The sequence below is a fragment of the Ceratosolen solmsi genome, unplaced genomic scaffold (assembly GCF_000503995.2).
Source record: "Ceratosolen solmsi marchali unplaced genomic scaffold, CerSol_1.0 scaffold29, whole genome shotgun sequence".
NCBI classification, from domain to species: Eukaryota; Metazoa; Arthropoda; class Insecta; order Hymenoptera; family Agaonidae; genus Ceratosolen; species Ceratosolen solmsi.
Window position 1 is genome coordinate 10,675,792 of NW_011948417.1, and position 24,257 is coordinate 10,700,048.

Here is a 24,257-nt window from a genome sequence, read left to right on the forward strand (position 1 = left end):
ATTTTCTATAAATTACTTCCAATAACTTAATGTAGAATAAAAAGTTTTAATATATTTATACAGCATATACATTCATTAAAATAAATGTTTATAGTTTTCAAAAATATTATTTCATTTATATATCATTTTTTAATTACAATCAATGTGTACTATAAACGTGTTTAGTTATATTAATTTAGTGATACTAATTTCTAATTAATTGAAAGAAAATTTATTTTTATTTTAAATTCTAAAATAATTAAGTTTATTGTATGCTTGACTTGATATTATTTCATTTTAATACTTGCCATGTTGTTGTATCGATGGCTCTTCCAAATAAGATCCAGCATTGCCAAGTTGAATCATGGCTTCAGCTACTTGTTGACTGTCATCATCTGCAGGTAATTCATCAGGTCTCACTTCCACTGGTATGAGTGGCTTTAATTCGTTAGATTCGAACGCATCGTCAACACTAAAAGGCACCTCATCAAATTCATCTTCACTTGAAAATTGTAAATCTAAAATGATAACAGAATGACATGAAAAATATGCTTGTGAAAAAAATGTGTATCATATTCAATATTAAAATTTGATAAAAATATAATATATATTATAAAATGTAAATTATACATAAAATGTATATTCAAATTTATCATTAAACTTGCAGATTGTACAATATTTTTTATGTTGAGAATATGTATTTAAAAAAATAATTTTCATTAGATTTTAATAAATCATTAATAAGAATTTCTCATTTGAATTTTTTGGTAACAGATAAATGTAAAACAAATTTTATATTATTTATATTTATTTTCATTTATATTTTTTTTCTAAAATAATAGAATTTGTAAGGTATAAAGATTGTAATTAAAGACATTTGTATACTTTCAAAATCTTTAAAATAAAATTCCAAATATTTTATTTAGATTATTTACCACGTGATCGTCTAGCTACACATATATAAATGAATAAATAAACTGTGTTTATTATATTTTATAATATTGATTAATAAATAAATCATTTAGTCAATTATTTAATTCTCTTTAATTTGATGTATTATCAATCGAAAATAAAAGTTAAAAATGAAGACAACTAATAAACCGTTTTACCTTCTTCAAGCACATCTTTTTTTTTTAAAGCAGATGGTCTGCTTAATTCAGCATCTACATCTCCTTCAACATCTACAAAATCATAATCGTCTATGCTAGATTTACCAAATGGATGTTCTGGAGAACTTATTTGACTCTATAAAAGTATAATATATAGGTAATTATATTATTTTATTTTTAGCAACACTATGATAGACAACTGTAATTATTTACCTCTCTAAATTCTGGTTCAGCAATGGTATAATTTTCTTCATAGTTGCCATCACCAATCCATGAATTATCAATATCTGCTTGTTCCATAGCTCGTTGTTGTACCAAAGAGATATTTTTTTCTAATTGTGAAAGATGTTCATCATACTAAAATGATAATCATTATTTATGTTGATTCTTTTGTGGTATATTGATAAAGTAAAATAAAAGATTTCAGTGATAAAATAGTTTTTGAAAGTCATAATATGTAATTATGTCACTTAAATCATACCTCGCTTAGAGTGTCTTTGGATACTTTAAGCAATACTTCAGCCTTTGCAGTCAAAAGTGATTTATCACCATTGTAAAGTACACAATTATTTACTATTTGTTGAATGTCTCTCATAAATTCTGCACGACTATGGTATTTATGAGCTATTAAATATATATATATATATATATATATATATATATATATATATATATATATATTAATAATTATAAAAAAGAAATTCATATTTAGTATCAATATATTGATATACTGAATACAACGATTACGTTGTAAATTAATAATAATATTATAGGAATTCTAATATAAGTAATTATCGAGTTGAATTTATATTGTAATAATATATAAAATTGAAATGAAATTCTATTCTAATAAATTTATATTAGAAAAAATGTATTAAAGCTATTGTTATTTTATAATAAAAAAAAAATTAATTACTGACCAGCAATTTTATTTGATACACTCTCAAGATCCATTGGTCTTTTAATAATATTGTAATAATCCTTAATAATCTTTTTATTAACGGGTTTGAGAAATTGCGTGGCTTCTTGCATAGCTTTTAGTCTATCATTCACTACTGTATTTAGAATATAAGAAAGCGCAACTTGATCATCATCGTCAAGAAGTGGATTAATGGCCTTTTCAAGTCTCATTATTCTATCTTCTTTTTCAGCAATTTGTTTCACACAAAAATCAAGCATTCGTTGTGCTGCTTCTGTTAACGGATTTTTTGGACCATTGTATAGTAAACTATTTTCTTTAATTTGATTTACATCAGCAAGAAACTCCTCACGGCTTTGATATTTTTTTTGACGTAGATTATCACGTATTGTCTGAAGATCCATTGGTCTGCTTATAATTCGCGGATAATCAGGGACAATCTATTAAAATATAAACTTACTTATTTAAATTTCTATTTTGTACCTTAACAATTTTTCATCTTCCTTTTTTCTTAATTATATTAGAATTAATTGATTGTACAAGTTAATAAATTGTTTAAAAATGTATTGATCAATCAGAATTACTGTCACTATATAAAGACTTTTTTCTAATTCAGATAAATGTTCACAAACGTAATTGGCTAATTACAAAAATTGTACTTAAATAATTGATATTTATTGTTTTTATGTTCTGTTTCTGTTAAAAAAATTATTATACCTTAGCATTGACGGGAAAAAGGAACGGCTGAACATCAGGTAGATCTCTCATATCATTGAGAATGTTTTCAAGTATTGTTGACAGTACAACGACTGGATCGGTACGGCGTCGATTGGCACCTGCTGGCCTTTGATATCTTTTTAAATAATCACAATGATCATCACCAGTTGGTCGCTTGCGTTTCCTAGCTGATACAGCATCTTTTGGGACTTTCAGTAATAACGTACGCCTTTTCATTTCCTCGGCATGCTGTACAATCATTACATTGTTTAACATTAGAATTAAAGAAATATATTTAAAATTTAAATTGCTCCTAGCCTATCATCACTTTTCTTTGGAAATGTCTAGTTTTTAAATGCAAACATTTACACATGATCTATGCAATTAAAATAGAAAGAATTTATTTAATTATTACATTGTAAAATTATTTATATTACCCAATTATATAGGATTGTGTATGAAATTTCATATCTTATCTTTTATCATTACACATTTATTTTAATAAAATTTATAATATACCAAACCTTAATAAGTTTTGAGGACAATTTGACCTTGGTACCGTCGATATTGACTAGATCTTGATCTTCAGTGTTAAGCTGCTTCTCAATTTCCTCTTCTTGTTCTTCAGTCATAGCAACGTTCATCGGTGCAGCGTTGGCCATACTGTTTTGATAAAGTGGACAGGCTTTATTTGTACGCATGTGCCCAACATTACCGCAAGCTCCACATTTAAGCTTAAGATCGGGTTTCAGCTTTGACTTTTTGCGCTTAGTAGGTGATGAAGAGTTGGAAAATTGTTCATAATTGGAATGCCGTGACTTACTACCATGGTGCTGCTGTTGAACACCCAAAGCTGAGGATGAACCAATATGCTGAAGGCTTGTTAAAGCGAAGTTATGGGTGGCTGCCAAGTTTGAGCCGTTAACACCTGTAGTAATAGGTGTTGAAGCTCCACTTCTATCTAAAGTACTTGGAAGTACAAAATTTTGACTATTAGTAGAATTATTGCTCGCACCATTAAGGTTACTAGTACTTATAGTGCGTTCCAAAATGAGGTTGGAGCTTAGCACAGAGGATGCACTGCCGATCAACATTCGCTCGCGCTCTTGATTGCGTTTGATGCGACGCAGTTGTTCTTGAATACGACGCTTTTCGCGTTTCATCTCTTCTTTCTGAGCTTCATCTAGTGTAGCAAATTGTTTGATAAAGCTTTCATCCTTTGAATTACGAATTTTGATGTACGTATCGATAACAGCAGGCTTTCGGACAATCTCCACGCGGGTGAATTCTTTACCTTCGGGATTACGAAATGTACGATGAATTTTTAATACACGACCCAGCTGTGAATTGTAATTCGAAGAAGAGTTTTCTTCTTCATCATCCTTCTTCTTGTCTTTCAATTTTTTATCATCTTGTGTACCTATTAGATTTAGTAAAATAGGTTTCTTTACATTTTATTGATAAAATAAATTATTGTGCAAACAATCTTTTTCATTAAAAAATTTCGGTTAATTGCATATAAACGTAAATTCAATTACCTGGTGCATCATTCATAAGCATTTTTCTCAACTCATGCCTTTGTTGTTCCTCCCGTTCAAGGCTTAATTGGGTGCTGGTCTTCTTATTGCTAAGCATATTTTCGATATTTTTACCCATTTCTTCAATATCCGAACTATCCTCCTCAGAACTTTCACCTTCATCTGTACTGAGTACTTCATTTGATGAAAGCACTCGATTTTGCAAATCAAAGATACGTTGACACTCTTCTTTGTACCGTTCTTGATGCTCAGCTATTGAAAATCGATTACCACGTGAAAATTTAGTCATGCCTTCTTCACCAGCTTTGGCTTTTTCAGTTGATAAAGTACGTACAACATCTATGACTTCCCATCGTGAAAGCTTCTTTATGTCTTCCTCGGGCACGCCAAATTTACGTAGCAAAGCTTTGGCATTGTTCAAAGAAAGACGCCGCAAGTCAGCATCTGTACCAGTAACGGTACGTTTTGGTTGAGCTTCTTGTTCTTCCTAAAAAAAGCTTGTATAGAATATTAGGAATTATTTTCGATATATTACATTGTAAATTTACCAATAAAAATTTATAATAAAATCTAAAAAATTTAGTTGATGTTACTGTTACCTTACTAATAGTTGGTTTGTTTGGTACACGAACATAAGAAAATCCTTCCCCACATCCCGTTGGATCAGCTGGGCCTGCTAACTGTAGGAGACATTTGCCTTTCATTGCTTGTATGTAAGCCCGTGTCGTATTCCATGGTGCAACCTTGACTTCATCATCCATTTTTAACTGCATTTCTTCATCATCATCATCTTGCGGTGTAAATAGAAACTTTTCCCCATAGCCAGCATCTTTTAGCCTTTGTTCTGCTGCTATCATACTGAAGTAAGCACAGCATTGTTCAGGTGAGACCATAGCACGTATTTCTTCCTCCGTGGGTAATCGAAAGTCGGGCTTTATTACCCACCAGTTTGAATCCATTCCTCACAGTTAAAAATATTTTAATTATTTTTAAATAGACGGATAATCATATTTTTATTTTTATTCTATACACAATTTTATGTAAAACTATAATATACAATGAAAAATCTTTCAGCTTGTTAAAGATAAAATTTTTACGAAGAATAAGGACATTAAATCAGAAATAAATTTATATTAATCAGATCGTCAGAATAAAATAATGTAACTGCGAAATAGTAATAATATTTATAGAGTAAATAATTGATGGGATAGTGAAGTAAGAATTTGTAACAATATCAGTGACAATGCTATTTAGTTTTTTCGTTCTTCACTATGTAAAATATATAAAATAAAAAAATTATATAAATTATATAAATACAATACAGAAATTAAAGAAATGTTATGTAATCTATTGCAGATTATTTTATAAAAAAAAACTGTAATTACTTTTCACTGCATTTTGATAATTTTTAAGGAATTTTATACAGTAAAAATAAAATTTTTAATTTAAAATTGTAAAAGGAATTATAGATATTTTCTATTATTGTTTTGTTATTTAAATGTATGTTAAATTACAATATTATTTTTAAATTTTTCAAAAATTGTAGGAAAATGTAAATTAATTTGATTATTTTTAATGATAAAAATATTTTAAATCAAATCAAGTAGTACAATATAACATGTACATATATTCTTGATTTAAAATTATTGAAAAGAGTTATTCAAACCTATCATTAAATTATTAATACCTCTTAAATCTATGTATGATTTTTAATTTTTATTTTAAGTATAAAATTTGTTTTAGCTACTTTAATGGAAAAAAATTATAGATATATTATTTTTATAATTAATAACAATTTATAGATATTTACCAGTTCTTTTAAAATCAGCACAAAGTTTCAAACGTTTTCTAATGCTGCTTTCACTATGTGAAGGAAAAGCTTTTTTAATATCATCCATTTTTATTCTTCGAGGTGTATCTCTTGACTTCCAAAACAATCTGTAAATAAAAACTTGAAGAAAATCCCTTACAAAATTATTTGCTCTTTTAGAGTTTGGACCAGGTACTTCATAAAGGGGACATTCTTGTCCTGCTACAAAAAGTGCATCTATTTCACGAATGTAATACTGTTGCCTGTAAAAAAATTATTATAGACATTAATTATACAATTAATATTTGCATTAAACATTACAATTCATCAATAATATTAAATATATAAAAATTAAGTTGTTTTTAAAAATTAAACATAAGAGTATTATGAATTTCTTATTTACTATACATGTGCTATATTTATGTACAACACATTAATACACACTCACCTTGATCTAATAACTAAAAAATCAGTATTTGGTACATGATGTTCATAAATTGGTGCTCTGTACATATTATTTTCTACAACTTGAATACTTTGTCCGGGTGTTAGTATTCCCAGAAATGGGCTAGTGTGTGCATAAGCTGTTTCACCATATTTATAGTTAGGTGGGCCCTGATCTTTACCAGCTTTACGCTTATAATAATTCTTCATTTTTGAGCACATTCCTATTTGATTCATCAAAGGTGGATGTTCTTCTGAGAATTCAACAAGTACCAGCTCACCATCTCGACCTGTTAGATCCTCAGCAGTGCGCATAAAGAAAACATCACCTCCACCTGAAGCTATTCGTTCCTGTTCCCGCATCTAAAATTTTTAAAGGATTATGAATTTTTTTAATAAATTAAGAATTTATTTTATTTTTATTTTATTGATGTTCAAACTAAATTCAAGTAATACAATTGATATTTATCCACAATATAGATACGTATGATTAAAAGTTATACTCTTATGAAAATATATAGATATGGATAAGTGTTTATGAATATACAAATTTTTATATACCATCAATAAAAATTTGTAAACTATTTTTTATTTTGAACTTTGCAGTACTTCTATTGAATAATTTTTATCATTAACTAAATCTAAGTGTATACTTTATCTAATTAAATGGAATTTTTTATTAAATACTGTAATTATTAAATGAATAATAAATAATTTATAACAAATTCACTATAACAAAGATCTGTTTTTTCTACTGTATTTTGTCAATTGATTTTTAAAATGATAAGCAAAACTATCACCTTTGATTTTTTCTTAATATGCTTTAATAACGGTAGTACTCCATGTGAACCTATATGTGATAAAGGACCATGACTATATCGTTTTAGTGGTGGCCTGTGAAAATTCCTTAACCTCATTTGACCCATATGAGTTTGAACAAATGGAGCACGTAGTTCAACCACAGGAGTACTGTGCTGAATAAGATTTCCACCACCAACTTTCAATCTTAATGTTGTTTCTGATGATCTTGGTAGATAGTATCTACAAAAATGTATATTTATTATATTAAATTTTATAATTATAATTCTTAATGTAAAACATTGTTTTTAATTTCAAAAAGAAACTTATAAATTGTTCAAAATAAAAATAAATATAATTATTATGGAACATTAATAACAATTTAATTTAAATATTTAAATTCATAATAACCTTTTATGATTAAAAATAAAAATAAGTTTTCTAATAATAATTTTTATATTATTTTAAAATATTTATTTTAAAACTAAAATATTTATTTGAAAGTTTCCTTTTTCTACTACCAAAATATTAATATATTTTAGATGATTTAATTAAATGTTCAAAAATTCACTGTTTTATTTTATAATAAAAATTAAAAAAGTAATCAAACTCACGTGTCATTTGAAATATTAAAAGGATCTCGGTCAGGGGACTTTGGTGGTGGTGGTGGTGCATCCTCCTCCAATACATTAATCACTCCAGCCTTGCCAAGTAAAAGTTTACTCTTTTTTACATGGGGGTGAGGAATCTTAACTTTGGGTTGAGGTCCATTATCTTTATGCAACAATGCTGGGTCTATATCATCTGGAATACCCAGGATGATGTTTTCATCATTAGGATCCAATGTCAGTATTTTTGGTTTTGGTATTTTCTTCATTCTTTCTGCATCCCAGATAATCTCCTCCTCCCATAACCCATATACTAACTCTTCGTTCTCAACTGGAAAGATAGAATACCAAGTGTCATCATGATATTCTGAGTGTTGGTGCTGATTTTTTGTATTATTCCTACAAATTAAAAAAATGTGCTTTGATATGTTATTGTTTGAGATTTCAGTATAAACTGATTTTATAATAAACAATTTTGTTTAAATTTTATAAGTAGTTTTTAAAACAAATATCAAATTATGGCATGTTATAAATTTATAACTAGATGGTAATGCAAAATTCTCAAGAATATATGTAATATAGTCATACATTAAAAAATACTCTTTTTTTAAAATTTGTAAAAAATGTTTACGATTCTTCATAAAATATCAACAAAAGAACTAACTTCATTAATGATCAGGGACTATTAATAACACTTTACAGGCATTTTTTTATTTACAGAATCAATTATGAAATGATATTCATTAAATGTTATGGCATTTATAATATATATTCTATATATATATATATATATATATATTTATATGCATATTGATAAACTAGATATTTTATAGATATTGTATTTAAAATTTTAGTAGTCTAAAAATTGAAGTATATTTTTAATAATACTTTGGTTATATGATTTTATTTATGACTTTAATGCTAGACAAATTTAAATTAAGTCAATAAATTGAGTTGTTATGGTATTATTATTTAAAGAAATTCAAATACATTTTTAAATACTTTTATAATTAATTAAAGTAAAAAATTCATTTTAGTCTATGTAAAATACCCAACCTTAACTTATGTGATATTAAGATTTCACATTTTCATAAACATATATAAAATACACTTTTTTATTTTATTGTCTCAGATTATTAGATGAAATAATCTAAATGTAACACTTACATTTTATTTTTCTGTGATAGTAAATGCATAGGTGTAGAAATTTGTGAGGTAGCTAATCTGACATTTGGAGCTACTGGAATTGGTACACCTTTACCTGGTTGACTAAAGGCTTGAGCAGTTCTATTATCACTAGAAGGAACCCAACCAGCAGCATTATTTTTTGTGTTTAATTTATGTCTAGCCTAAATAAAACAAAATTTCAAATTTTAAAGGGAATAATTTATAGAACACAGTAATAAAAAATTTAATTAATTTATAATAAAAAATGTAACGAACATAATAATAAAAATATATAAGTATATTATATATTTTCTTAGATAAAAATAATACTTTAATTAATGCAAAATTTTATATTTTTTATGTTTTATAATTCAATAATACATTTCTGCAGAAAGTTTTTACAAGTACTTTAATATTATTTTACTATTAATTATTAAAATTTATACATATTACATAAATATATTATATTTTAAATTGAAAATTGTACAATTGATTTCATAGAATGTATCATTATTATAATGAATAGCTAAAGTTATTATTAGTTTCTATATATTTTTTAATATTTCTATTTATTTATTTAATGAGTAGAAATTAAATAATAAAATTCTGTTATTAAAATTTTATTCGATTAAAACTTGAATTTTTTTTTAAATATTGTGGCAATCATGAAATCAATATTTTATAACTTCATTGCTTAACAAATTTTTTTTTAATTTTATGTTCTATATCATAAACTTACTTTATGTTTTATATCATCACCATTCCATATAACATCGTCTTCCCAGTGTAATTGAGAAACCATTAAAAAAGCATCATCAGCACAATCAATGATATTTATTTTTTCTTCGTCAATCTGGACATATAAAAAAATATATTGAAGTAATGTTTATTTTAAAAAGTTTTTGTCAACTATTTATTTATAATATACATTGTATGAAATAATTATAACAGTTACATAAAGGTGTATGCTATATTTATTTATTCTTATTTTAGTTATGAGTTTCCTTATTTATTTTCTTCTATTTAGTAATTCACTGGTACTCAGTGTAAAGTTGAAGTATAGTTTTTCATGAACTCACTATGTAAATTTTACTATAGTTATTTATTTTTATTTGTAGTTGTATTGAATCAATATCAGAATTTTATTTATATTGAATTAATTTATTTTTTACAAAATTTTAATTAATTAACATTACAATGAAATATACCTTTTCAGATAATTTGAATCCATAATTAAATCCCTCTCCTGTTTCAGGTACTTCTAAAATATCATACCAAATTTGTGCTGGCCCAAACCGCCAATCAGCAACTTTTGGACCCATATCACCGTTATCCCCAGTTTCTCCACTTTTTCCAATTTGTTCTTTATCTTTGATAGGCATTAACAATTTTTCTTCGTCATCTTCACCTAGTTTATCGACAACAAGTTCTGATAAATAATTCATTACCCAACCCTAAAATTAAAATTACATACAAATTGAAAATACTTATTAGTATTATGGAATTAATTATTTAATTAAACTGTATTAATAAAAAAAAAGGTAATTTTTACCTTGAATTTTGGTTTTCTATTATTTTCATCTGACCCAGAATCTGAATCTTTTATATCATGATGTCTTTTTCTTTTACGTCTTTTTCTAACACCTCTCCAAATTTGTGGCAAACTACTAGGTTTCCCAGGACCAAATAATTTTGAAAATCTAAGAACTTTGTTTGGACGAAAATCAGGAAAGAGTTCAGTAACTTTGACATTTGCATACTTTGATGGTAACATAGAAGCAAGTGGGGTTTCAAGTTTTCGCTTTAATGCTGCTTCTGCTTCCTCTGCAGTTAACAATTCTTTTTCTTCAGGAATAGGTGGAGGAGGCATTAATTGAATATCTAATTTATGTTCTACCTCTTCATCATCTGCATCATAATCAGTTTCTTTTTCTGCTTGAATTTTTACCAAATATATTATTTATTAATACTATTTATATTATTTATTGTAAAAAAATATTAAAATAATTATGAACTAAACAAAACCAATCAAAATTTTTATTATAAAATATTTTAAACTATATAATATTACATAATAAAAATAAAATTTTATAAGATCAAAAACATTCATATAAAAAATGTATTATTTTCATTTAATTATTTTAATTTTAAATTGATATAAATGAAATAAATTTATAAAATTTTTATATTATTTGAAAAACTGAAAGTTTAGCATTTATAATTTCTTAAAAAATGTGTATCTACCTGTAATGTCTTCATTACAATCTTCTGCTAACTCATTAATATCTGAAAAATCAAAAGCTGTTGGATCTTTTATAAGATAATCTATATCATCTTTTTGATTTTGAATTGTTTCTCCATTCTCTAATGAATCTTTATTACTTTTATTATTTTTTGTTTCAGTATCTTTATTTTCTGATATTATTTCATGTAGAAATGAACTGAAACCTAACTGACATAGAGAAGCAAGATGCTGTTTTGCATTAGAGTCAAGAATGTCATCCTCAAGCTGACCATTCTCATCAATATTGCCAAACATAAAACCAGCTAGGTTCATTTCTGTATCTAAATCTCTATCAATATCTTCATCAGAATCTGCCATTTTAAATTATATAGATTTATAATAAAAAAGGAATTAATTAATTTAATTAATAAATATTAAAGAAAATATTTTTAAAACTTGAGGTTAGATGTTTAGTTTTATTTAAGTTTATTAAACATTGAAATAACAATTTTTTTAACTATTTCATATATCGTAGTAGTATATTTCAATTACTAAAATATACATGTTAGTCAAATAAATGTTATTAAATTATATAAAGAAAAACTAATTTATCAATGTAATAACTTTCCGGTAAGCCTAAAACCTAATGATTGAAGTCAGTTGGTTGGCTGTATAAATCATAGATACTGAGTTTTGAGGCATGCGTAGTAGAAATCTCATATTACTGACGCAAAACGTATTCAGTATGAAAACTGAGTTATGTAACTAAACATTATTAATTATGCATATTGTTAAAAAGTAAGAATATAACAATACAAGTTATTTGTACGGTCAAAATTATATTTATTTTTGTTGAACAAATTGTAATATAAGGGGTTTCAATTAGAAAATAGTTACAAATATATAAAACTTGTAAATATATTTGAATAATATTATTTTAATTTAATTGTATTAATAAATAAATATACATAAAATGCATAAAAAATTAAAAATATACAATTTAATATAATACATCTATTCTATTAGAAAATTTAAACAAACTTGAAATCTCCAACACGTGTTGGAATCAGATTGACCGTATACTTACTTTTACCTTAATTTTGTAATTTTTAATAAAATTCAATTAAAATATTTGTTATCAAAATAAGGAATCAAATTGTAATATTATTTACTTTGAAAAATAATTTAAACATCAATATTAACAAACCATTCTTGTATAAAAAATATTTATTTTTATAATATGAAATATATTTTAAAATTATAAAAATACGAAAAATTAGAATAGTGTTACTCAATAATATTAATGTTATATAGCAGTTAAAAATTTGTTTACTAAAATTGATTCTTTTTTTAATTGTTTCTTACACTTTATTTTATTTTATTTTATAAATTCATTCAGTATTTAGATATATTTTAAACAAAATATCGATATGACAATATAAATTGAGAATTCGGTATTATAAAATATTGAAATTTTTAATATCAATTCATTCAGTACAATAAGTTACTTAATACTAATATAAATTTTCCCTCTTTCATTTGCAACTTTGATTAGATTTTTTTGTTTTTATGATGCATTGAATTTTTTTTGGATTACAACATATGATACATCAATAAAAGAGTTATCATTTATTAATGCAAGATAAGTTGACCAAGTAAATTCAAATGTCCTTTAATTTAGGAAAGCGATTAATTGTATCACCACAATTTAATTGAAGTAGTACATTGTGTTATACTGTACCAGAATAGTAAAGTTTTTATTATGAATAATTAAAAATAGTTTTAAATTTTAATATTCTATAATACACAGTAGGAAATTATGCCTTATAGTACATTTCTAAACTCGAGTAAACTGCCTAAAAGATGAATTGGAATATGTTAATTTAAATCAGAATTTTCAATATTTACAATTTAACAAAATTTATTTTCTAATTAGTACAAGGTACATAGAGAAATGCTATATTATAATTCTTACATTTAAGCTAATTTTCTTTCCTTTTAAGATAATTTTCAATGTTTTACAACATCAATTTAAAAGCTTTAATATTCTTTACTCTGCTATTAATGGTAGTATTGTTTGTATTATGTATTAATTGTATTATGTATTAATACTATTAATTGTATTATGATTTGTATAATTTATTCTTTTTTTTATACTATCAAAACTATATTTTATATAAATCGTTTTATTTGTTTCAATAGCTGTAATTGGTAATTTGCTACCTTTATTAATTTGATAATTGATTGTGGAATTCGTAGTTTCTGTCGAATGTTTACGATTATAAATTATTATATCCTTAATACGTTAAAATGAAAATTATGATGTCTGCTTTTTTAGGATACTTTATAAATTTCGGTCAGAATATTTATAAAATCGATTCAAGATTTCTCTTTTTTAGTTGCTAACTATTTGACTAGAAAATGGATCTAACTCCATTCAAGACATAATATTATTATGTCTACTATGGATTTTTAGAGAAAATTAGTTTAAGAAGTGTTTACGTAGGGTTAAAGGAAACGATGAGCTTATATGCGCAGAAATGTATATGAAGGCGTACATAATATAACAATATGCTATTCCGATTTTTCATTAATTTTTAAATTTGGAATAAGTAAATAACTATTCATTAATAAAATCAATATATGAAGACTAAATTTTAATTCGAAATGACAGTAAATTGTGGAAAGTAACAAGTCTCATTGAGTATTACAAATATCTAAATGTGCTTTCTATTAGAATTCAAAGAACTCAAAAATTGAACTATATTTTGTTTCGTAAGTATTTTGTAATATTGTTACAATTTTAACAACGCATAAATGAATAAATTTAAAGATTTTATTTTTTACAATTATATTACATTTTATCATTGAATAGATTCATAAACTAATTTTCTTAACTTCAAAGTATGACAAGTTCCAATGCTGTAAAATTAAAAAAATGATTACTTTTTGAGCAACAGAATTTAAAACTCAAATTAAATCGTTTATATAAAATCCGTATAATAAAATAATTTTTTATTTGGCCTCATTTATTATTTAAATATTTTATAAACTACATTTTTTTTGTATTATAACTATAACTATACTTTTTAAAAGTCAACTAAAAAAAAAACCTGTTTCGTATTTGATGTATTATTTTATAATATATATTATAAATATTTTTCATGTAACCATTTTTCGTAAAACCAAAAATAATATTTTAATTCGAATAAATAATTTATAATTTGTAAATAAAAATTTGAAAAATTTGCTTATTTCTTATCTAACATATTATATATAAGATACATTCATGGTATAGAAAAGGAATTATTAATATATTAATAATATATTAATTAATTATTTGGTTCTCTTTTATTAAAAAGAATATATTAAAATTGACAGAAAATTGCATTTAGATCATTATATTTAACACATTTTAAAATCATTATTATAAAAGTCATTGCAATTTATTTACATACTTTATAAAACTAAATTAATATTAAATTTAATTAATTGATTAAATGAAAATGAATCATAGGATTAATATATAATATATTAACAAGGTAGATTAAAAATATTTTTTAATTTTTTTCAATAATTATTATTTTTTAAAAATTAATTGAAAAATGTCTGATGAAAATAGATTATTTAATACTAGTTTACACCTTTTTAACGAAAAATTACATTAAAAGCAGAAAAAATATATACAACAAATGAGAAACCTTTCGTATTTAAAATCATTATTTGAAATAATTTTAAGAAAATCAAATAATGTTTTTCATTGTAGATATGTGCAATAAAAATAATTTTGAAAAACGAATTTTTATGACATGATTTGTATTTAGTTGATAATTTTTTTCTTTATGATAAATATTACATATTTATAATAATATATAATATTAGGATATTATATATAATATTGTGAGATTGGACATGTGCAAGGATTAGTATGAGGGACTCAAGAAATTTCCAATAAGAATAGGAATTCGGTATTTTCCCCTTAATGTGCCGTAAATACTTTTAAATAATTTTTATAAAAATAATTTAGGATGTGAGAGCAATTTTTCATATTTTGATGCACTGTATGATTTGATGAATGCATAATAACGTTACTGGGATTTGTCAAAGCAGTTGAGGGTAAAATGCATAGACCACTTCAATATTCTTTTTGTTTATACTTTATCCTTATTTTTACTCTTTATATTCTTTAGCATTTTAATAATTTATTTTTTTTTATTGTTATATTCAGATTTATTTCAGTTTTTTAAAACTATTGAGTATATCGGTTTATGAGGAATTTTTTGTATTTTTGTATTTTTGTTAAATTGATTGTATAGAACATAATTATACAGTAATTACAAATTTTTCTCAAAAAACTAGCTATACTTCTATCTTTAGTTTAGCATAAATAAAAATAGTATGCGATTAATTGTAAATGCTTGCGTGAAAGCAAATTTTGCCGAAAGAGGGAGTAAATAAGCAAATAAGAAAGACAGATTAGGTCGGTAGGTAGGTAGGTAGGTAGGTAGGTAAGTAGGTAGACTTATACGTAAATAGGCAAGTAGGTAGGTAGATATATGTATGTAGATGGACATATGCGTAAGTAGGCATGCAGGTAGATAGGCATATACGTAAATAGGCGGGTTGGTAGGTAGGTGGGTAGTTGGTCAAGCATATACGTAAATGGGTAGGTGGGCATGTAGGTAGGTAAGTACTCGGGTAGTTCTAAAGAATGTGAGCGAGAGCGGGCAAACGTGGAAAAAAGAGAGAGGGGGAGCGAGAGAGAGAGAGAGAACGATCGAGAAGAAGACGCCATTTTGACCGTGTGGTTCTCTGCGCTTGTTAGTCTTACGCTGCTCGGTTGCGAAATTTTATGTGAACAAGAAAATAAGTACATCCAGTGTTTAGATTAAGTTACGTACCATTATCGTTATTTTTTTTATTTGACACAATAAGAAAACGAAAACTGCCGTCAGAAAGGAAAAGGCAGTATTCTGTTGAAAATTAAACCTTTGGTTATTATACTTCTCGACCGAGATTAGAAAATACAAACACATGCCACGATGCTGCGCTAATGAAGAGGTGAGCCTTTGTATGTACCTATGTGTATACATGCATAAGCCTTAAATTTTTATTTCGACAGCTGCTTTACATCTGCGTTATGATTTTATACGAGAATACGAGCAAATTTGTATTATATAAGACTGAAGCAGTTTTAAACTATGATTTGTTTTTCTTATAAGAATTATATGAATAAAGAAATGAAAATGACGCGTATATATTTTTTTTGTCTTGTTTTTGTGGTCTTTTCTATATGAATCCAGATTTCTTGTAAACCTTGTTTATTTTATATAGAATCGAATGACGCAATTTTCTATTCTTAGTTGAAATAAGTAATATCTTCTGGGTATATAATTGAATTGTTTACACATTGAGTTATTTTTTTAAATTACTTATATGCCATTGTTAAAGTAATCAAAGTTCTATTAAAATTTTGTAATTAGTAATGCAATTGTTAATTTACCATACAATCTTATCATCCTTATCTTTAATAATTTATATTGATTTTATTTTGTAATATAGGGATTATACAAAAATGTTGTGTGTGTATCTAGTTTTTTCAATAATGTTGATAAGTTAATTTAAAATGACATGTTTTTATTCAAATATCAAATTAAAATCTATATTAGTTAAAAATTTTATTAATAAATTTATGCATAATTCGTGTAATTGATATTTAATACATATATACTAATAAATAATATTTTTTAAATAAGCTGAATGTTTTTGAGATATATTAAGTTTAATATATATTTTAATAGTTGACATATTGATAAAAATTTAGATTAATATAATATTTATATTTTCAATCATTTTTTTGGATTATGATGGACTACTGACATTTTTTTAAATAATAAAATTGAATGTCTTAATTTTTTTATTTGATATTATCCAAAAGATTAAATTTCCAAATTGTCTTTCAATATTTAAAAGAAATGATTTATAACATAATTAAACCTATTATAAAACAAACTATAATCAAGTCATATCAAATAAAGTGTTATTTAACGATAAATTGTAAAAACTTTTGTTGATTAAAATGTAATATAAAAATAATTTATTATATTATAGAATTTTCTGTTTTTAAAAATATTTTTTAAAGGTTTTAGTATAAAATTCAATATGGTCTTTTTAATGTTATATATTTTTGCAACATTTTAAAGTGTAATATTGTAAGTTTTATAAAAACAAGTAACTGTATGATATTCTTTTTTAAAGCGAGAATTTTTTAAATTGACTTAAATTTAAAAAAATTAATTTAAAGAAAACTAGAGTAACTTGCAGAAACTGTAATCAAGTGTTTATTTTTCCAATTTTTAATAATGAAAGGTAAATATGAAAAATTTAATGTTTTTAATTTAAATGTTTACCATTTAATTATAGTTTTATAAAATTAATAATCGGCGCTTGTGTAATAGAAATATTAATATTAGTGAAAAATATTTTATTATTTTTCATTTATTTAAAAGTGATGCCAATAAAGATAAATTGTTTTTTTTATTATTTTCAAAAATATAGATTAAAAAAAAAAAACAAAAAAAAAACCATTCTAAATATTTGTACTTAAATTCTTAAAATGTATTTAAAATAAATAATAAGTTTTATAATAATTCAAATCTTATTAAAACATGTAATTTATATAATTTTTATAAATTTATTGATGTTCACTCAAAAATTTTATATATAATTTTGTATTTTACAGGCTTAAAAACTATATATATTTAGTTTATATTACAAAAACTAAATATTATTTGAAAATGTCCGGAAGCAACAACTCTAAAGGTCACAACTCAGAGGAGATTGTTGAGGAATATATTTCATCTTTATTAGAACTGACAATCAACAGCAAACCTCTGATTAATATGCTTACAATTTTAGCAGAGGATTACATTGATCATGCCACAGCCATTGTTGAAGCAGTTGAAGTCCATTTGCAAAAGGTTAATATCTTTTGTAATTAAACACTCAAGAGTATTAATTATTATATTAACACATCGATACTGATGTTACGTTGCTGATTTTACATTTTTATTATAAAATCATAAAAAAAATTTTTTATTAAATGATATATAATTTGTTGTACATATTAGGGTGAAATTGTAGATGTGAAGTCCATATTTGTAACAAATTATATTTTTCATAAGTTATTCAAAGGTATATTATTTTTTATCAGTAAATAAACATTTTTCATAATTATGATGTATGTGAAATAGATATTTGTATACAATCTTTTAATTGTGCCATAAAAATAATATCAAGATACTGTGTATCATTTCTTGAACTTTTTCTTACTTCATATATTATTGATTATATTAAAAATAAATGCATTGTTATAAAAAAAGTAGATATTTACATATTGTAAATATTTTAAAAAGTAAAACTTTATTATTTAGACGAAATAAGGTTAAGCAAATGAATATGAAATATTTAAACAGAATAGAAATATATTATAATTTATTAATTATTTAAAGTAATTTATTATATTGTGAAAAATGTATTGTTTTAATTAAAAATGTATAATTAGTAACAAAAAATTAATGTCAGTATTTAATGATATTCTAGATTCATAATAAGATGAAGATTAACTACATTGCGCTAAATGTGATCCCAATCAATTTTTGAATTGGTAGATAAACAATATAAATATTAATTTTAAGACTCAAAAAATCATTGTAGTCAAAATGTTCATCATATAAATAACAATATGTTTAAAATAAAGTAATAATTTCTTTATTGAAATAAAAGAAAGTGATTAAAGCTTTGAATTATAAATAGTTGCTTGACTTTTCAATTCAACTACAGATGAAGATAACTCTCAATTTTGGTACTTTAATGTTTTTACTCTAATGTATTAATAAAGAGAAGTGTCAATTATTGATTAAAACATGTATTTTTAAATCATTTTTTTAAACCAGAAGCTAAAAATAAATTCAATTTGGTTAATTATAATTATAGAATAATTATAATTACATTTAGTCTCTTTAATATATTCTTACTGAAAAATTGATTTAATAAGGTAATGTGATCTAAACAATTAAAAAAAAATTTTAAAAAGAATTGAGGTTTAGAGGAATTTTTGGATCACAAAAGAAGAAACAATTATAGGCAAATACAACAGTGAAGCGTTGACACTGGTGAGAGAAAAAAAAATAAATATCACTTGGTATGTTTACGATATATACATCTTCCTCAAACACACAACATACTATATTTATGAGTGATAAATAAGAAACATGATATACAAATAGTGTTCCTCTGTTACATACAAATATCTACATTGCTATCGTTTGTTTATCAATATTATTTTTCTTACAATATACATGAACGTAATGGCATAAGATATTTTTATTCTTAATATTTTAAGAACAAATTAGTTTATTTTAATGGTGCAACTTTTGTAATAATTATTCGTATTGTTTAAAATTTTCCATGTTGAAATTATTATTATAAAATGTTTAATAAATAATAATTGAGAAAATCACATGCCAACGAGTTATGTCAATATTTGAATTTTATAATACTTAAAAACACAAGTGTCTTGTTATACAAAGGCAAGCAAGCATTCATCTTTGGCAAGCTCCTAAGAAGAATAATTAGTTCTAGTGAAATAGTTGGAGGATAGTGTGAGTATTATGTTTTTACTAGGTGCGAAGCGAGATCAAACTTCCTGTACTTTATCTCATCGATTCGATTGTCAAGAATGTTAACCGAGCCTATCTTAGCCTCTTCACAAAAAATATTGTCAATACGTTTTGCAGTGTTTTTGAGAAGGTAAATTTGAAATTATTTATTTTTAATGGATTTTAGATAAATTAAATTTGAATGAACCTTAGTAATTTAACAGAGATTAAAAGCAATAACAATTTCGTAAAATTGAATTAATGTATTATCAATTCTTAATCTCGATCACAGTTACAGGCTACAGTATATTATAATAACTTGATGGATAAATTAAATATTTTTTAAATTTATTTTAATAATTTGGAAAAATACAATTTTATAGAGTTACTTTATTTAATTTTTATTTTAAAATTATAATAAATAATTTGAATCAATCACGTATAATCGTCAATTTCGATTTTTTAATAGATAGCTATCTAACATTGCTAGAGTTCTTATACTTATTATTACAAATATTTTTTTAATTTTAAATACATTATTTCAAGAATCTTAAAATATTTCATATTTTATATTAATAACAATTAAAATTATCAATTTAGATTTCTTTAATTATAAGAAATATATTTTTATTTATATTTAAAATTGTTAATTATTATATTTTGTATGTTTAATATTATTTTATTTATAATTGTCGGTGGGTACATTAAATTTATAATTTAGTTCAAAATAATTTTAGTTCGATTTTTGTTTATAATAAATTAATCAATTTAATGAAGCATCTAAAATATTTAATGGTATTTTAATTTTTATATGTTTTACCTGAAATGAACTAAAAGTATTTTCAGTTTTAATAAATATATTATAAAATTATAATATTAGATAAGCTGAAATTAAGAAAAGTACTTACAAAAATTAGGTAAATAATTAATATTTTCTATCATCGTTAAAGACTATTCTTATTTTCTATTTATAAATCATATTGATAATGAAATAGTTGTAAAATTAGGTATATAACATTCACATTTATATCAGTTTCAATCATTAAAAAAACAGGTGGATGAGAATACAAGAGCTAGTATGTGGAAATTACGTCAGACGTGGAATGAAGTTTTTCCTGCGAAGAAATTATTTGCCCTTGACGTGCGGGTTCACAACATCGATCCAGCCTGGCCGATTACGCCACTACCTCCTAGCAGTGTATCAACAAAATCAATTCATGTAAATCCAAAATTCCTTACTATGGTAAGAAATTTTTTCATTTCTGTTTAATTTATAATACAATCATTTTTACTTTCATTAGAAATTAATATAGTGTATAATTTAAAAAATATTAATTGTAAATGCTATAGTATTTATATTTTGAATTAACTTTTTAAATTTGTTGTTAACTTTTATAAAATAGATTATTCATAGGGTGTTTGTATACACATGATAATTTTATCAATTTATAAATATTATATTTTTATAAGTAATTATCATTTATTACTTTATTCTTTGTTTTTAATTGAGCTGTTTTTACAATAAAAAAATATAAATTGGTTGAAATATATTATTAAATAAATTTTACAAACTATAGTGGTCGCTAAGTAATAAAAATCATGTAATATTATTGTAGGGGTATTTAGGATCTAAATGTATCTCCATGAATTTATATAATCATAAACATATAAAATATTTTATCAAAAGATTTACGTAATAATTTTTAAAAAAGTGTTCTTATTATTTATTCTAAAATCTCTCATAAACGATAGTTCAATATTATAAAAGGCACCTCGACGTTAGTTTAATTTTTGCTTAAATTGATTTATTAGAAAGTTATTTTGAATAATAAATCTAATAAAAATGAACAATTATATACAAATTTTTAATTTTTATTACCATAAAATAACTAGTTCATTATCTACATTAGTACCATTTGCTTACAGTGATTTAATAATCTATATAACAATGCAGTTAATAAACTATAGCACTGTTGAATATAAATAAATTCTATGAATATTTTATAACAGTTGATAGTTATTAATATATTACTTAATTTTAAATAAATATTTAATAATTTTTCAAATTTTTATAAAGATAAAAATCATTGTATCTAGTGTTTATGTAGTCCACATGTTAATTGTAGGTTCATAATTAAATTGTCTATAAAATAAATTTTTAATTGTATGTTAAGCTTAAAGAAAACGAGTATGATAATAATTTGAAGTACATCATTGAATTATAAATACTGACTTATACCAATTTAAATTTAATTAGAAAAATATATCAACTAAATTTTTTTTTCTTAGATTGGATTAATTAAAATAAAGTTTTTAGTAAAAAATAAAATAAAATAAATAATATTTACGAAAATATTTAATGTGTAGCAAAAGCAACAACAAGCAACTCAACAGCCTACTATAGGAGTGACCCAACAGGTCCCGCAAGTCCCGCCACCGACAACGATCGTGCCGGTTATTACAGCTGCAGTCCATACATCCGTACCAGTTGTAAAGATATCAACTGGAAAACATGTATCCACTTCTGAGGCGGAAATGCGTGAACAGTTGCTCAAGAAACAGAAAGAGCTTATCGACTTGCAGAAGCAAAAAATTGAGCTGGAATTGCTGCAGGCGAAGGCCAGTCTCGAGCAGCAACGTAGGCAGTTTGACAAACAGACTACGTACCTTAAAACTGATTTGGTAAGTTCTTTTAGATATTAAGAAAAATAAATATTACACATGCAACACATTATTTTTAATTTTATTTCATGTATTGTGTCAATATCCAATATTTATATTCATAAGATCTATGAACTTTTTAACCTTTATATATATATATATATATAATTCTTTAATTATGGTCATATTTCCATACAGTTTTTAACATTTTATAGTAAAGAATGTTTTAGATTAATTTTAATTTAATTATACATATTTTAATATTTTTATTAACAATTAAATTAAAAATATTTTTAAGTTCTTAATTTTTATTACAATTATTTTCAGTCTATTTCACCTGATGATGCCTTAGAAAAGCCAATAGCAGTTATTGTATCACCTAGTCAAGGTTTAAAACCAATAGAGAAACAAGTAAGTTTCTTTTAAATAATTTTAAAAATATATAGAAATTTACATTTTATTTAATTACTATTATTATATGCAATGAGATGAGCTTTGTATAAAATTTAAATAGAGATATATAAATAAATATAAAATTTATATAAAAATTCTCATTTTATTTTTATGTTAGCGATTTAGAAAACATTTATATGTCATTAATAATATCATGTTTCTTTTTAGCAATTTTTTTACAAATTAATTTTATAAATAAAAATGTTTAAATAAGTCGTAAACACCTTAGTTTATAGTTCTAATTTTAAAAAATACGAAGCAGCAGAATAAGTTAAAGATAATACATTAGTTAGTCAAAGACTTTCGAAACGATTTTTGATCATACTTATTCATAAATTAATTTTATTGCAGTTACCCACAACAACAGCTACCTACTTAAAAGCTGATGATAATAAAGGCGGCTTGAAGATATTACCAGTAAATAATATAGTTATTGCATCGGCAAAGGCAATGATATCGCGTGATCCTCGTCTGAAGATGGCCCCAGTGCCACAGGAAAATGTAGGATCAACGAGCATCGAGGATTTTACGAAGCAACAACAGCTCGTCCAGCAATTGAAACTTCAAATGCAGTCTAAGCTAAACAACGAAGAAAGTTTTTCATTAAATGATGCGGATAAGAGAATGAGTGAGCTTGAGAGCGCGAGTATCAGTAATAAAAATATCGACAGTAAAAGAGCAAAAGATAGTAACCACAAAAAAGAACCGAGCACCACAACTACAACCATCACTACCACCACTACCACGATTACTACCACCACTGATACAATGATTCCACAGCGTAATAGTAGTAATAATATAAAAGATCAGTTGAAGGGTTTCTCGTCAAAAAACTCTTCTTCACGTGGTAGTAGCTTATCTTTGAAAACCTCATCTTCCTCGTCCTCCAGTTCCTTGAGAAAAGTTAGCACTAAATCCCGATCAAAATTGTCTTATTCTTCGTCCGTGCCAAATAAAATTCCAAAGTTGGAGGACAACTCATCGCTCTTGGCTGATAAACATTTGTCCACCAAAAAATCGAAGTCCCGAAAAGTCCATAGTCCCAGTTCAATTTCAGTCACCGCGACGAGCAATGGAAATGCAAATAGTTCATCCTATCGAATACCAAGGCGCACAGCTGCTCACGAATCATTAATCGCAACAGCGGTATGCAGTAGTATTAGTGGTAAT

The 24,257-nt window shown here is 24.5% G+C and overlaps 2 protein-coding genes across 3 annotated transcripts in view; one reads left to right on the plus strand and one right to left on the minus strand.

The window, feature by feature from the left end:
* Window positions 1-1,558: 1,558 nt before the first annotated feature.
* Taf1 (TATA-box binding protein associated factor 1) lies at window positions 1,559-11,691 on the minus strand. 2 transcript variants are annotated; one of them, XM_011496567.1, is made up of 15 exons: window positions 11,334-11,691; window positions 10,642-11,021; window positions 10,298-10,543; window positions 9,829-9,942; window positions 9,090-9,271; window positions 7,929-8,321; window positions 7,317-7,557; window positions 6,521-6,879; window positions 6,073-6,335; window positions 4,862-5,223; window positions 4,263-4,749; window positions 3,249-4,144; window positions 2,725-2,973; window positions 2,009-2,447; window positions 1,559-1,712 (listed from the first exon to the last, which is right to left on the minus strand). In XM_011496567.1, exons 1-15 carry the CDS (start codon window positions 11,689-11,691, stop codon window positions 1,564-1,566), a joined length of 5,118 nt encoding a protein of 1,705 aa, XP_011494869.1. In that variant the 3' UTR covers window positions 1,559-1,563. The 2 variants fall into 2 exon arrangements, with proteins under 2 accessions (XP_011494869.1, XP_011494870.1); XM_011496568.1 differs by having other exon boundaries at window positions 10,642-11,024; window positions 11,334-11,683.
* Window positions 11,692-16,063: 4,372 nt separating this feature from the next.
* Window positions 16,064-24,257, plus strand: part of LOC105359850 (uncharacterized) — a 16,495-nt gene continuing 8,301 nt past the window's right edge. The window contains exons 1-7 of the mRNA XM_011496569.1: window positions 16,064-16,374; window positions 18,056-18,293; window positions 19,999-20,124; window positions 21,028-21,216; window positions 22,341-22,655; window positions 22,962-23,045; window positions 23,439-24,256. Of these exons, the coding sequence (XP_011494871.1) occupies window positions 16,367-16,374; window positions 18,056-18,293; window positions 19,999-20,124; window positions 21,028-21,216; window positions 22,341-22,655; window positions 22,962-23,045; window positions 23,439-24,256 (1,778 nt within the window). The 5' untranslated portion in view covers window positions 16,064-16,366. The remainder of the gene's footprint in view (window positions 16,375-18,055; window positions 18,294-19,998; window positions 20,125-21,027; window positions 21,217-22,340; window positions 22,656-22,961; window positions 23,046-23,438; window position 24,257) is intronic.